Source organism: Pipra filicauda, unplaced genomic scaffold, assembly GCF_003945595.2.
Source record: "Pipra filicauda isolate LSUMZ 115617 unplaced genomic scaffold, ASM394559v2 scaffold17_size4572894_pilon, whole genome shotgun sequence".
In the NCBI taxonomy this organism is placed as follows: Eukaryota; Metazoa; Chordata; class Aves; order Passeriformes; family Pipridae; genus Pipra; species Pipra filicauda.
In genome coordinates this window covers 3018156-3035036 of record NW_024104287.1, presented here as the reverse complement: position 1 = coordinate 3035036, position 16881 = coordinate 3018156, and the positions used below count along the sequence as shown (strand labels likewise).

At 42.7% G+C, this 16881-nt stretch overlaps 1 protein-coding gene across 10 annotated transcripts in view; it reads right to left on the bottom strand.

Moving 5' to 3' along the window:
* EPHA5 (EPH receptor A5) overlaps positions 1–16630 on the bottom strand; it is a 205644-nt gene extending 189014 nt beyond the window's left edge. For all 10 annotated transcript variants that reach the window (XM_027721662.2, XM_027721667.2, XM_027721664.2 and 7 more), the window contains exons 1-2: positions 16395–16630; positions 1208–1272 (exon numbers count right to left, since the gene is read on the bottom strand). In XM_027721662.2, the coding sequence (XP_027577463.2) occupies positions 1208–1272; positions 16395–16521 (192 nt within the window). In that variant the 5' untranslated portion in view covers positions 16522–16630. The remainder of the gene's footprint in view (positions 1–1207; positions 1273–16394) is intronic.
* Between the last annotated feature and the right edge of the window lie 251 nt (positions 16631–16881).

The window sequence follows — 16881 nt, the reverse complement described above, 5'->3', positions numbered from 1 at the left end:
TCTATTGGAAGGCTCAGTTGTGCACCATTTCTGACTTAGGATGCTTTCTCACCTCACACACAGTGATCATGGCTTTCAGAAACTGGCAGGAATACCCAGCCAGTGGTACCCAGGTGCAGAAGTCAACCTTTCAAGAGTACCAAAGCTGTGTTACAGTACAGCATCAAGGATGCCCCAAATCAGAGACTAAAACTCACAGCAAAGACTACTCACATGATGCAGTCAGGTCAAGCAGACACACTGAAGGGTATTAATGCACCTGAACTCCAGCATGTATTTAAGGTATCAAATTAGGAGGCCGAGTTCTTTCAGTTACAAAATCACAGAATGGGTAAGGTTGGAAGGGATCACAGTGGATCATCTGGTCCAACGACCCTGCTCAAGCAGGATCATCCTAGAGCACATGGCACAGAATTGCACTCAGACAGTTCTTGAATATCTCCAGGGAGGGAGACTTCACAACATCTCTGGGCAATCTGTTCCAGTGCGCGGTCACTTGCACAGTAAAGTTCTTCCTCATGTTCAGGTGGAACTTTCTGTGCAACATTTTCTGCCTGTTGCCTTTTGTCCTATTGCTTGGCACCACTGAGAAGAGCCTGGATCCATCCTCACATCACCTCCATTCAGACACTTATAGATATCGATGAGGTCCCCCCTCAGCCATCACTCCTCAAGGCTGAACAGTTCTTAGTATAGGTAATGGCAAAGGACAGAGGTTCTTCAAGGTGCTTAAAACTCAACTCCTGTTCCAGTGTTATCAGCTCCCAGAGCTTTCTCATGATTCTGAGATGTAATTGTTAACAGCCTTGTTCATTTAATACAGCAGTGTTCCAGACCCTGTGTTTCAGAAGAAAACTTCCAGAAATTGTGTTCCACATTTACCCCAAAGGCTCAAGAGAAGGAGCAAGAATTTATAATTTAAAAGAAATTTAAATAACCTCACGGATTTTCTTGGGGAGGGGAGAAGTGAGGTTGTTGACTCATGATCCTTTTTTTAATACTTGTGGCTGGCTCTGCTACATAAATAAATCAATCCCCTAGCCACACAGCTCCATTTTTCCAGTCACGGTTTGTTGTTTTACTTATTTTTTTCCCTCCACTGCCGACAGATCACTCCAGGGAGTTTCTAAACCCAGTAGTCTACTTTCCAAATGGAAACTATTAGTATAATTTGTGAGAGAGAAAGCAAACAACAACACAGACTTACCCCATTTTTTGGGTACGCTATCCATCCTAGATCCCCCATTACTGTACGTGAGTCCAGTAAATTCACTGAAAATAAGAGAAAAAAAAACTGTTAAGGAAGATGGACAGATTACAAACTCCAGTAGATATTTCATGGTATGGGTGATTGTGGCTAACAGATTGTTTATAATTAACCAAGGAAACTGGATTTTTGTAAAGCAGAATAACAATAACTCCTCTAACAATGAGGTCATACACTGAAGACAATTCTATGTATGCATTAGTTTATTCCTTTGAGATCTGCCACTGAAACCAAGTTGCAAATCCACTGAACTTCTGTAAAAACTAGATCCTTTATATTCTTAGGATCTGATCTCTTGGAGGGAATAAATACATAATACACACAATGTGTTTATGTGCATATATCAGACATACAGTATATAGGCATAAATATATGCTCACAAACATCTTTGCATATTTATATGTACATTTCTTCTAAGGTGGCATGTGTTTTTACCATAATCAGGCCTTTAGGACAAAAACAAAACCAGAAACAACATGCAGAGTTCCCTGATTATCATGAATTAATTTTTAAAGTATTTTATATTCAATTATTAGAGTATTAATCTTATCAAGAATCTATTCTCTTCTCCCTCTTCCATATTTTTTCCTCCAGTCTTTGACACCTCATTATAAGATATCCAAAGGATCTTTTTTCTCTCACACACAAAAATTAGTAGTAGCTTTGTTGAGTCACATAAGCAATCAACAATTTGCATTAAACAGCAAAAAAAACCCTATTCCCAAGCTTATAACATTTTCCCCCTCATATTACCTGAAATACTGAGTAAGTAGTGTGAAGTAACTAAATCTACACACACTTAACTCAGCTAAGAAAAACTGCAGCAGCCTCTGGTGCTGAGCTTCCACCTCCTGTACCCAGGGCTTTAAATCTACAAGTTAAAAGCTTGTCTTTGAATCATGAACTGTCATGCAAAATCTCAACCTAGGAGCAACTTTCTTCTACCTTAAAAGCACACTTCCTCCTCATTGGATTACAACACTCTCTTCTATGAGTATATTTTTCTGCCTAATACTTCACATTTTGTACTCACATCCTTCCTGAAAAGGATCTGATTTCCCCGGGTCTTCAACTCCTGAGCTCCACCCTATGTGCTCCTTAAAAGTGCCACTGGAAGTTTTGGTAATTGAACTTTCAAGACTTTCTAGCCTGTGATTACCTAGACCAAGAACAAGCTTGAAATGGGTGGAGGAGGCTTTGTGCTCACTCTTTTAGAAATGCAACCGTGTAAGTATTAAAGATTGCTGAAGAAGAGAAACAAACAGGTTGCACGCACAAGTATGAAGTATGCAAGTATCATAACCCTCAGGATTATACCATTTATAGAGTCATAGTAAGAAAACCCAAAAGTACACTATACTACAAAGCATGCTCCTTTAAAATCTCAAGGAATACTTAAAAACAAATTAAGATTAAACAACTGATTTATTTTGAAAAAAATAAAGTTCTCCAAATCAGTTTGGTCTTTATCATTGTACTGCACTGAAGGCTGACTACTGTAGTCCCTGGTACACAAAACCAGACCAAAACACAAAAATACAACACTGAGGTGGAAATAAAAACCAGTTCTCAGCTCTGGCAAATACTTGTCTTAAAAAAGATTTGTCTATCCAGATATTTTCACAATGTATGCAAGTATTAATGCAGGACACTGTCACAGGGGACATATGTTCTGCCTGGTCAGCTATATTTTCCTGATGTTGAACAAAATACATTTGGTAACTCAGGGTTTTCGTTCCTAGATTGCCTTCTCCTGCCAAAAGAGAGAACAGTTTGCAAGCTGTCAGTGCTACCAAACTACAGCACATGTGGTGGAAGCAATACTCAGAGACTACACTGAACTATATTCACAGTAAGTAAACATACAATTAGGTGGCTTTCCACTCAACAGCAATACAAAATAAATGTATTGCTAACATCTACCACCAGATATGTCACCCAGTGACGACCACTCTTTCCCCTCCTGAAGTCTTCAGGTAAAATGGTTGTTAATTTCTCCTGCTCCAGCTGAAGTCAAGCACTAGTATCCAAGTGCTCCTGAACTACACTTTGTTTCTTTTCAATGGGATACAAAGAGCGACCTTAAAATATTCTTCAAAATAAGACGCACATAAGTAACATGTCCCATATTATAAACATATACTGTTTTAAAATGTAAGAGACAGGAGCGCAGTGGTAAAAATGGCGGGTTTACTCAAATTCCTTCTATTACAATCACTGTAATTAAAGTGTGCTGAACAGTATATTCTTGTTGTTAGGTTGCAATGGATGCAAAACAAGTATTGATCTACATTGTACAACTTAATTAAAATTTGTCCTGGAGATGCTACTAATGAATGTAATTAGATGCTGTGTTTGATGTCACAAGCTTCTTCATGACATGCTAACTAAGGAAAAAAGCAGAAAAAGTGCTTTATTCGAATATCAGATCATAAAAAGAACATGATACAACTAAATATTGTATTATCTTTCTATCAATGACAATTTTTAAATTGCTGTTATTAACTTCAATTTCAAAATAATTTTCTGCATATGAAAAGATAATACAACCCATTCAACGCTAAGTCAAGTCAGTGGGAATTTTCCAACCAGTGAGACAGCTAGCAGAGTTGAATACTAAATCCCCAGATAGAAAAGACTCACTTCCTCTCTTATTTTAGAAGCATTCTGCGTAGAGTAAAATAAATAGGATGGAATACACCTTTTGAAAGGCACCATGCAATAACTCAAAACTCACATGCCAGGAAGACAAAAGTGACAAGTGACTTTAAGCTGTCACTGTACCTGGGCTTCTCTGGAGATCAGAGGGGCACCCAGCTCATCTCAGACAACTCTGAGGGGCTGCTAAGGCACAGCCGACACTGACTGCCACGTGAGCATCTGTCTGGGACCGCTTTCACAGCATATCAGCTAAAACACTGCACTTCATCAATCTCCTCTGATGAACATATTTAGGTAGTATTCTAAATTGCCTGCAAGGACAGAAATTTTTTGCTTTGAAGAGCCCCAAAATTCTAGTATAAACACATATTATCATTTGCTCCATCTGGATACAAGGTGTCTGCGTCTCCCCCATCAGCATCCTACTCAGTCATTTCCAGCGCATCTGAGCTTTACTTCCATCATTTCCATGTCACAACCCCACCCTGATGCAGCCCTGAACCAGGCCAGGGCCCAGAATCCCCTCTCCAAGAGGATGGCTCCTCCAACAACCCAGCTGTAAGAGTTCCTCATTGAGATCGTGCTACCAACATTTTGGGAATGCTTCCTCAGGCAGCCTTCCCTTCCTGCACTGCCAGAGAGGTCACCATCACAGTCCTGCTACACAAGCCCATACAGGCTCAGCACCATCTCTCTTCCCATCACCTTCCAGCTTGGCTGGAACATTATTTTTGCTGAAATAGCTTTCATCAAAACGCTGCAGATTGACCAGGCTGGGAAAGAAAGAGTGGGAAAGCAGCAGGTAAAGAAGCCACCTGGAACAGAGGAAAACATTTTAGCAGAGATTTTATGGAAGGACTGTCACCATTCCAAACAGATGCTTCTAAACTCACCATGTGGCTACCAGGGAAGGGATGAAACCTTTTTGCACCTGAATGAAAACCCCTGAAATTGTGTTTCATTTGACCCACAGCAAGACTCAGAAAGAGACCAGAGATCTTCTACAGAGCAGCAAAACCAGTTCCTCCCCGTTCAACTTGTGATGACTGTTAGCATGTATTTGGCTGGGGCTGTCTAATAACCAAATAATGCAAACATCCAGGACATTGCAGGAGGTAATTCAGGAATATGTCCAACAATGTGCATAAGGATTCCATATTTCAAAAGGTCTAGTGCCAGCTCCTGTACAGCCTGGGACTCCTGGACTACTCCCAACACTTCCTACTCCACAGGCATAACCCAGAGCTGTATTCAGGAGCACCTGGGATACAGGAGAGCTTACCTTGTTGAAAAAAAAATAATCTCTTCAGAAATTGCTAGCAACTCTGCTTAGCCCATGATCTTAAAAGCCTCCAAAATAACAGAACTCATTTATTCCCACTTCCTTTTCTCCTCAACACCAGCTAGCTATATATCAACAAAGAAGCAAGAAACCTCAGACCCCATAAGCATACACTTAGCACCTGTATCTTTGCCAGCAGACTTGGAAGAGGCATATACATTCAAAAATATTTTTTGCTCATCTCCACCATCAGTGCATCCATCCCACAAGCCCTAATTATTTCTAATGCTCAGTCAAGGGGAACACAAAACCACACAGATCTATATCATCATTAACTTCCATGCCTTCAGGGTAGGATAAATGATGATTAAGTCTAAAGTCATACCACATCCCTTCTTTTTTCTTTTTTTTTTCTTTTTTTTAATACAGAATAATAGCCTGGGGAGTTTGCATACACTCTTGTTCTGAGACAGGCTGGTTACTACAGGTGAGCAATCAAGATAGAATAAAACCAGAAGTGATCTAAACCTTTGCCTTGAACTCTAGCTGGTGAATTAACAGCAGCTTTTCACTCAGGAATCTTGATCAGGGAGCCTGGATTTGGGTATTTACTCAAATGTCTTTGTCATGTTCATATAGCCAGCATTTAGCAGCTTCACCATGGCTACACAGGGACTGTGGCTGGAAGGAAGCACATGAAATACCACGGCTGATGACATTCAGCATTCACCTAAAGCAACACTGCTACCTGCACAGCAGAGCTCCCCATCTGACACAGCCACCTAAAACAGTGCCATGTGGCAGCATTAGCTTGCCCAGGATTTTTTTGATCACACCATTGAAGAGAGATGGCTCCTCTAGCTCTGGACTGGAGCAGGATCAGCTGGAGCATCTTTTTTCTTCACTCCAATTTCAAATAGGAAGAAAAACCAAGCTAAAAAACAAAAATCCCCCACCAACAGGCTAGAACACTGAGTACTTCTGATCCTACCAGCCACACATCCTCCTGCTATTCCAGTATCTAAAGATCTTCCAGAAAAACCTTCACTGCTTACACCAGGGCAAAGTCTATACAGGCATACAAAAGACTGAACTCTTCTGGGTTACCGTGGTCTTTGAGCTGCTTTCCAATAAAACCTTATACACTGGAGTAATCCTGCTCTTCAGCAGCACCATTTGCAAGCTAAGGTTTACCACAGAGCATTCTCTACCAAAGTATATCCTGACTAACAGCTCTAGAACGAGTAAAATAGTCAGAATAGCAAAATCTGATGGAGTTTGTGTCATGAAGCTCTAAAACCAAAAGAATATTTTTTTTTTTATTTCACTGAAATACACTTAAAGCAGGAGGAAAAGAACATCCTCTTTGACCAAATCAATACCCTAAAACTACAGGTTTCACCATAAAATGAACAGAAGCAAAGAAACATTCCTCAAAGCCTGCATAAATATTTGAAAACATCATACGATTTCTAAAGTAGCACATTTCTAAAGAATAACGCTTTAATAAACATGTTTTGTTTTAAATAACTGAAGGAAAACTCTGCTTTAATACGCTTATTACAGATTGAACAGGAATCTGACCATTATCTTGGGTAGCCAAAGTCTAAGGTCCTATGTGAAAGAAGGTGTGAGTCAAGTGCTCCTACATCATCCTTCAGGCTGCTCCTGCAGCTTCTGCCCCCTTTGCACAGCACTCCACAGGACATGGACATCCACAGAAAGGTTGGAGCTACATCACAGTAGCCCCAGCTCTGACCCAACATTCAGAGCTCGTGGAATACTCATAGGAATACTCACACACTGACAACTAACCATGAGGTGAAATCTCTGCCGGATGGAGGTCAGGGTGCACAACATGATGCGACAGCAGCTTTTTGCACTTCATAAGAATGTCTCCTAAATAGCATCACCAACTTTTCAGCTAGATTGATGTCTTTGCTCTCCTTTTCTTTTCCTCTACCCAAATGAGGGGGTATAGCTGCCAACACATCATTAACAGAGCTGTTTTCTCCGTACACTGCATACCTCCCCATCCTTTCTCCAGCACTCCCGGAGTTCACAGCACTACCAAGACACACTGACTGCAGAGGAATCTTCATCATCATCATGAGTCAAAGTTTTCCTGCTTCATAAATCTTGACTGGTTTTATTGCAGTATTGTTGCCATTCATTTTCCAACTGTTTTCCCTGTTGTATTTCCCTGCCAAGTATTTCTTCAAAAAGTATACATCCAAGGCACTGCAACAAGTGACAGTCAAAAATAACCAAAGAAAGCATAAACAAATGAAAAAAAACCTCTTGAAAGAAATCAAAGTCATCAGGGAACAGATGTTTTGAATTAATTAGATACACTGAGCTAGGACAAAACACACACTGGCAAGAACCTCTGAAACATTTCCATCAGTGGAAACAAGCTACAGCAGAGTGCAAGTTGTAGCCGTACCTATTATTTATAGCCCACTGGAGGAAGAAAGTATACACTACTTAATGAACTTGCAAACTATATTAACTGCAGATTTATATTTTATTATGTTGGCTTCATTCTGCTCCAAGTTATCATGATTCTCTTTTATAGCAAGAGCGAAAACGCTAGAATCTGCATCACAGATTCATAGGTTTTTAAGGCCAGATGGACAACGGCAATCATAACATCAGCCAGAGAATTTTATCCAGTAATTTCTGCATTACATCTGTAATTTGCTTGAACCCAGTTTACGAGGGTATGATACTGTCCTTTGACAAAGTTCCTCAGGTTGGCTGCACTCTTCCCTCAGGCACAGAACCAGCTGTAGCACCAAGAAGCAGGGCAAAAAGCTCTCTTTGATAACCAGACCCACTAAAACAAATAGGAAGCTGCTGATTTTTTCCTTACAAAGATTTGCAGTCAAAACAAGAGGCAGTTATTTGTTCTACCCACCATACATAACTTAAAAGCAGAAGTGGTTAGGTTAGCTTGACACCAAAGTGCCCAGAAACTTAAAAAATCCAGTATGGTTTACTTTTCTTTAATGGTAAACACTCCCATTTCCACCAAAATTGCCATTTAATTGAAAAGGATTTATTCACTGTGAAGAAAGCCAGTAAAATGCTTCCAGTCTCACTCACAAGATTCGCTAGAAAAAACTGCTGTACCAGCACAACAGCGGATCTCTGAGCTGGCTGCAGCACTAATCTGGGGTAGCCAGCTGGGCAAGCATCACTCTACCTCTAAGAAGGAAAAAGAAGCTTCCACTGAAGACAACATACAACCAGCACCTGCAACATGACAACTAGCCTGCGTGGAGAAACTAAATAGCAGTGCTGTTCTGCAGACCAGGATCTCCAACCACTGTCAAGACATCTACAAACCACTGAAGGAGGCAAACACTGCCTTCGAGAAGAAGGCAGTTTCTTCAAGACCCTACTTAAAGCAAGCACCTTATTAAGCACAGACGAAGTCGAGCCATAACATCCCAACAGCTTCTCAGTACAATCAAAACACCTGCTGGCAGGGCTGAGATGAAATCTCACCTTCTTCCCTAAATTAACAACTAGAAACAATGTGGTCTCTATGGTCTCTGTTCCTAAAAGGTATTCTAAAAGACATGGAGTTCAAATTCTGTTATACATATAACTAAACTGAATAAAAGGAAAGAAACTTGGCATAGACACATCCAAACCTGTCAAGACTGTCAGCTTTCACTACCAGTGGACTTGCAAGACCTCACTGTCCACCACCAATAAAGCCTTCCTGTTGACAATAATAACTGCTCTGCTGCCACAGAATTCACTCAAGTAGAAAAAAAAAGGAACTGACATAATGTTTAGAAAGCATTTGGGAGAAAAAAAATGTTTTAAGATGATCTATTGGCTTTTCAAGGGGGTTGACAGTTTATCCCTTCTATTTCTGTTGAGGAAAGAGGGTGGAGGTTGCTAGTGGGAACAGCACATTGTACATATTTTAGTAAGAACTTGCTTGTGAATATTACTAAAGCAAAGATGGATAAACCAAAACAACTGGGTTTTTTTTAGAAATTAACTTACAAAGCAAGTATGCAGATAATTTCCCCAAGTAGTTCCACTGGTTTGGGACATGCAGAACAGTTAAAAAAGTCATACAAGTCCACTCAGAAACATGAAGAAATACTCATTACTGATACTGAATAATGCATTTCCTCTCATATGTTCCTCTATCCCCTCAGAGAATTACAAAGTTCAAAGCGGCTGTTCTCACCTCTTTCTAACATGAAGTGATTGGGGCTAGAGAACCCAGTAGTTAATACCTTGGCAAGACACTTCAGTACTGCCCCCTGCACCAAAATGACTTAGCTAACACGAAAGCCTGCAATTAGAGGGTTCTGTCCTCTCTCCTACGGGTTCAATACCTGCTACACAACCACCTAAACCTAGAATTTCTCAACTCTTGCAGGGTACTGTTTCCTCTCAATGCGCACCCCCAAGGCACAATTGGCTGAACTGATGTTCAGGAGCTTGCCAGGGGGAAGACAAGGGGCAGGAATCACCTTCTGCCCTTAGGGATGCCAGATCAGCTCATACAGGTATTCCAGGATCTGCTGGGATAGTACATGCTATATCACCTCCTCCAGGAGACATCTCTCATCCTTCCAGCTAGTGGTCACTTAAGCAGCTCTACCTGGTCAAAGTCCTCCTAACATACCTACTGCACGACTCAAACACCAGGGAAGAGGGAGAGAAAAGGGGGGTGTTTTCCCACCAACAACATCCCCAGTGAGACAGCATGCACTGAATACTCCCATGGTAATTTTTCTGGCCCAAAGAATCATCAGCCCCCTTTGCAAAGCAGCAGCGGGAAGGCTGTGCTCATACACACAGCCCAGGGCAGCTTGCAGGTCCCAGCATCCTTGTCCACAGGGTGGAGGTCTAGCATATGATGCTAGACCTCTGCAAACAGCCATCCATCACCAACCACACCCAGAAGCCAAGTGCTATGAATTGCAGTGCCTACATCTCCTGACTGTCCCCTCACGACTAGCTTCCTCGCAGTAGATGGGGATAATTGCTTTCCACTTCCAAGAGGATAAGCGCATTAAACCTTCAGAGAGGTTCAGATAATGCACTGACCAAAGCCATAGCAAATACCAAAACTGAGACTGTAAGAGATATAATAGGTCAAAGAGACAACTAAAAGGGTAACAAATCCCTAGAGACACCTAAGCTACTGAAGGCCAGTGCTCAAGTTTGCCAATACAGCTGGCTGTGAAAGCAACTGGGGCAGCAATTTCTTTCACCTCAGCAAAACCTGTCACCTTGATGTCCAGCTAGTCACAGAGCAGACTGGGGGACAGGCATGATGTGAACACAAAGAACGATCCATCTCTCCATTCTGCCTGTGCCAAAAAAAAACCCCAAACAACAGGTACATCTTAAGAACAAAATATATTTTCAAAGCAGAAAGGGATTCGCTAGTAACTTTTAAAATACGCAGCAATTTTTCTAGCAGAGATCAAAGAAAATCAGTTTAGTGAAGAGTAAGGTATAAAAAAATTGTTCACTTCAATGCAATCATTAATACAGTATTTCTGCAACATTCTCTGAGTTAAGAAAAGAAGTACCCAGTTCAAGTCCATCGTGGTTGAAATGAGACTCTCTCTCTTGCCAACACTTAGGGTCATTGAGAAAGGTGCACTTGTGACAGATTTCAATTCTGTGTTTAGATGCTGTACTAAAAGAATGAGATTTATTTTGTTTTTAAACCTTTTTATTGGACAGCAGGTTGAGTATCTGCTGAAGAGCTGCACTGAATACTCTTTCCTCCATAGAAGCAAGCATTTAACTAAGAAATTCAGTGCTTCTATAAAGTGACCAATCTTTGTGTGTTTAGGGTTTTTACAACTCATTTTGCCCTTATACCACATACAGATTTCAATTTATTTCCTAAGGAGGAAGTGAGAATATTTTTTAAAATTGCCAAAAAAGTTTGTTTTCTTTTTATTTTGGGGCAGGTCTTCATTTCCCTGACATCCCGGAGCAATGCTTAAAGCTTTTCTCTATTCCAGAATATACATATGGGCTCACTTACAGGAATGGACCACTAAAAATGTAGCTCCAAGTCAGAAAGAGTGGGGGATCTAACAGACCCACATCTCAAGACCCTAAAGGAAACAGGGTGCAACATCATTGCTCAGCTGAGCTAACTCAGCTGGACTTTCCTGGGTCGAATGCTCTGTGCTTGCTCAGCATGTGCTGGAAACCAGGATTCCTGCAGAAGCAGCATGGGAATCCTTGAAACAATAAAGCGTAAAACCAGCAAGATCAGAGCACAAGGCACCACATAATAAACTGTCCCACCTCTGCAATTTCTGCTAGATTTTATGAAATCCTGCTCTCACCGTGATGCCCACCCCCCTACCCCCCATAATCCTGCTGCAAAACACCAGGTATTTTTTAGTGCAAAGAATAAATGCTTCTTCATGGGCAAGATTCTGTTTTCTTATTTAACAGAAAGAGAACAGGCGACCAAGTGACGTAATGGTGGAAGAGTTAACAGTGGAAGGGGAAGAAACTGTCACACAAACCTACTAACTCTTCCCTTCCTCCCATGGTACCTGCCAGTTTACTCATCTGTATATTGATGTGCAAATAGCTGCTTTACGTATCACATTACATTGTCAACATTTACCATATTATAAGCAGACAGTCGGTTACTGTTTTTTGCCTGTCTTCTAGTATTTATCACAATTTTTAAGATAGGCTTTAAAAGGGAATAGGCACTATTTTGGAGTCAATCTTTGCTATTGTTTATTTCCCTTTTTTTAAACGTGTCATTAGGCAGCAATGCTTTTAGTCATAGACTTAAAAGTGCTGAGTTTCAAATGTTTTACTGTCAAAAGGATAGCAGTTCCATTTAAAGCCATGATTGAGTCATTTTAAACCTCTTGAAAAGCCATACATCACACACAAGACAGATCCCAAAAAGACCATTAGATATGAGCTGTCCTTCCTCATACCAGTAATTCCACTGCAGTAAATTTTAAAATTAATGGGATTACTCCAGTGAGTAAAATAAACCCATGACACTGAGGCTATGCTCTGCTGTCACGGAAAGCACACAGGGAACTATTCCAACACACCAAAGAAAGAACTGATAACTCCTTAAAGCCTCCTTAAAGAACTGTGAGCACATTGATATGCGTCCAGACTTACCTGTTCTGCATACACAAGGTATAGGCACCCTAGCAGCACTTAATACCTACAGAATTACAGAAAATACACTAGCTGTGTGAATGCATGACGCACTAAGCCAAGCTACTAAGAGCAACCTAATAAGCAGAATGTTCCGATCGTGTGTATTTTTACTCAAAGCATTAGACTAATTGAAATACATTGATATGAAAATTAAGCCTATTTTCACACCTGCTTCTACTACATAAAAAAAAACCTCCTGAAAAAGACTTCATTCACTGATTAAAGATAAACATTGTGATGTTATACCTAAATATGCATTTATCCAGTGTGTCATGACACAGAAATTATATGCCACTATGAAACAACACACACACAAGTCAACACACTGAGAACAGGTAGGCTCATTTCAAGCTCTGGCATGAGTAATTTGCAAATTACAATCTTCCTTTATTTTTGCCAGCACCAGACCCACCCCTTTAATTGTACTAATTTATTCATTCATTCAAATGAAAAATGATACACTGAGATAAAGCGAGCTTCAAAAAGCCCTGGAAGAATTAAGAGAGAAAGGACCAAATGCAGGAGTTCGTAACAAAAAGAATATCCCTCTAGTCTTAAAACAAATTCAACACATTACAAAGACCCATTTTGTGTTTCTCACCTTTGTCTAAATAAGTCAATGTCATTCTTTAAAACGGCATTTCTTTTGAATGTACTATTCTTAACAGTACACTTCATTGTTAAGCACTGCCTCATCAACACTTCTCCTGAAAAGTCCTAAAATGAAATATACTTTGTATTTAATTACAATTATGCAAATATGTTGTGGAGTTACTTTGTGATAAGCAATCAGATATAACATGCTCCATTATTTTAATAATTTGCCCACACGACACTTTTTAAGGTCATCTGAGTGACGACCAAACACAATCTGCAAGCCACTCCAAATACACAGGCGATGTGTAACAAATCGTATGGTTTAGGGTGAAGGGGGGAGTCTTTAAACAAATCCTTCATTCATTGTGTTTCACATAAATAATTTACATAAGCCACTTCCCAAACCCTAGTACTTACAACAGAAAGATTTAAAACACATGCATTTTTAAACTAAAGGCAGTGCAGGAAGCCCAGTCACATATTGCAGGGCTGCCTTTCGCACCCTATTATCATAGGGAATGCATTTTAAAATAATAATGCACTTCTGGAATACCAGCGCTTCACAAAATTGTGCTATACTTTCAGTGTACTCTTTGGAATATTTTCTTTCTGATGAATTTCTGAATTTGTAATTATAGTCAAAGAAAAAAAGGAAATATCTGCTTCTAATCAATGAACTCTGCTAAAGAGTTAAAATTACAGCTAAATAACACTTGAAAACGCATGAAATAGCACTGAGCCTTCATCTGTCACTAAATATTTTGCTTTTAACATATAAACTGAGGAAAGGTGATTAAAATAAAATCTGTATTATGTAGCTATTACAGAATAATCTGGAGAAAAAATTAATTCAGTTTTCCCAATGTATATCCTTCAATACATTACTGAAAACATCTATGAAGGTGACCAGATATAGGTTGGGCCCTCAATACTTCTCCATAAAAATGGCAGGAGTTCCTGAAATTCAGTGGCCCTTGCCACTAGCTTTACACACCCCCCCAAATCTTAACCTAGATTTTTAAAGCATTTTCCCCTAAGTGTTCCTCTACTAGAGGGTAAAACAGAACATCACATACTGTGAACTGTTAACAGCATATATCTTATCCCATGAAGTCACTGTGGATTACAGTAAGATTTAGAGAAACAAAAAATGGGATTCAGGGTTACAGAAAAAAAATTCTGAGAATTTGTCATCCTCTATACAACTACACACCAGTTACACACCTGCACAGCACAGGGTATTGGCTAGTTGTTTAACCACAGTGAGTACAATGAATGATAACAAAATAAAAAAAGTGCAATATCACCAACTTCTGAAAATATTATTCACCAGTCTAAGATGGCTACCTCCATCTGAGCAAAAGTAAAGTTCCTAACCAGCTGAACAACTAACCCCAGGGGAGAACCTCATCAGAGCCCAGAAGCAGCCAAACCGAACTTCTCAAACGCAAACCAGTGACAAGTGTCAGCGGCACGCAGCTAGGCTGGTGGACATCAGTGTGCGAGGTTTCTCATGCATCGGGCTCCACGTACTGCAGGGTGAGCAGTTCCCAGTCGTGGAGCTGTTCTGTAGCAATTGGCAAAGGAGACATGCTGTGAGAAGCACTTGTCAAATAATGCTTGTTTACAAATAAATTTCCTAGCAGCAAAGGACAGCATTTATTGTATAAGTTCAGGTCCACAGTCAGACCCCTCCTACCAGCAGCCTTATAGGTTTGCATTTACTGAAGAAACAGAAATTAGAGAGCAGCAGTCAGAAAAGTAGCAGCAGAGACACCATGAAGCAAGCACTCACGCTGCTCATCATTACTGAAATATTCCCCTGCAACCTCCCTGGAAAGATACCACTAAACCCATTTGCTAGGCGGCTTCATTAATCCTTTCCAGGAGTTTTCTATCATGTAAAAGTCCTATTCTGCAGCTGCCTGTTCACGCAGAGACACCTCTGTGCTCGGCAAAAGGTCCCATTGGCTCAGTCAGTACTATCCATATTTTCCAAGAACTGGCAAGGATGACTGAGTTGGGGCTCAGAGCATCTGTTGGTCTCTCAGCACGGTATCAGGGCAGACTGGAGCATACAGGACAGCGTGCTTCCTAAAAGGAAAGCGAATAACAGGGAAAGCCCTTCGAAATCAGCCACACCATCTCACCAGCATTGCTCCCATGGGTGAAATCATTTGAAATCGTGTGGGGGCAGAAGGATTGGGCCCATTGTTATCTAACCAAGGCGAAGCCAACACCATTTCCACCATCTCCCAAACCAATGCACTTCACAAACATTTGATATCTTTGTACACAGAGGAACAGTATTTTCGCCTTCCTCTGCACTTTTTTTTTTTTTTTTTTTTTTTTTTTTTTTAAGAAAACTGCAATTCACATTATTCTCGCTCACGAAAATAAATTACAGCTAGCTGGTTACCTCAGGCCACATCTTTGAAATTCTGGTATGGTTTTCCTTCACCAGCGCCTGAATACCTCCTCCTCCTTCTAAAGGAGTTTCACAAATAATTACGGTGCACCACGATGCCAGCCTGCTTCGAGCCACCGGCATCCCCTGCAGATACTGAACTTCTCCACCCATTGCTTTCACATTACAGCCTGCCCGCGGATCCGAAAATAATAATAAAAAGCCCTAACCAGCGCCCACACCGCGAATAGAGAGAAAAAAACCCAGTCCGATTTGAAAGACTGGAAGTACCCTGCTAGACAAGAAGCCTGGACGCGTTCTTGGCTATTGGCCTCACGGAGATCAAAGGTATAAAAAATCCGTCCCCAGCGGCCGCGCTCCGCTACGGGTTACACACCGCCAACGCCGCAGCTTTCTCTCCTTTTTATACGTGTATTTTAAACCACGAAGTAAGCGCACTGCGGCCAGCGCTTGCAGGGCTCCCCACTGGGAGCCTCCCCCGGCCCCGCTCCCCTCCGCAAGACCCTCTGCCCCGTGCAAACTGCCCCGTGCCAAGCCCTGCCGTGCCAGCCCCGCAAACCCACCCGCGCCAATGCACCTGTGCGGCTCTCCCGGGGCAAACCGCGAGCAAACGCCGCCGTGACAACCCACCCGCGCAAAGGCACCTATGCAACACCGCACACACATTTCCCCCCGCAAAAAAAAAAATCCCCACTGCCAAACGCGCCCGTGCCAAGGCACCTGTGCACACCCACCCGCGCCAGCCTGCCCGCGCCCCGTGCGGCGCTGCCGCCTCCCTTCTCCGGGACACCCCAGCCCCATCGGTCGGTGCCACACGCCTTCCCGCGGCCAGAGCCCCTCTTCGCCTGCCCCAAATGTCCCAAAACTGAGTCAGCCGAGCCCGAAGCCGCACACCGCTGGGCAGCCACCCTCCTGGGTGGGCGCTGCCCGGACACCCCGTCCCCGCTCACCCTCGCTGCCGGGGCTGGCCCGCAGGCTCCGGAGCGCGGTGCACAGCAGCAGCGGCAGCAGGCACGTCCAGCCGGGAGCCGGCGCCCCGGCGCGGCCGGCCCGGCCGCCGGTGCCCCGCGGCCCCATCCCACCGCCCCTCAGCGCATGGGGCGGCGGCTCCCCCCGAGCGCTGCCCGGTCGGCTCGGGACGGGACGGGGCGGGCTGGCAGCGCGAACACACTCCACTCCTCTCCCGTCCAGCCGCAGCCGCGACTGGGGAGCCAGGGGGCGGGGATGGGGGAGGTGGCCCCGCGCCGCCGCGGAGACGCCCCCGACGGGGCGGACCCGCCGGTATCGCCATCGTGTGCGGGTACGGCGCCCCCCGCGCCTCAGGGAGCCCCGGGCGTAGCTGGGACCGCACCTCAGATACCTGCCAGGAGGGAAACACCCCCCCGCCCCGGACCCGCGCTGCCCACGGGGGACAGCGGGCGGCAGCGCTGTCCCTGC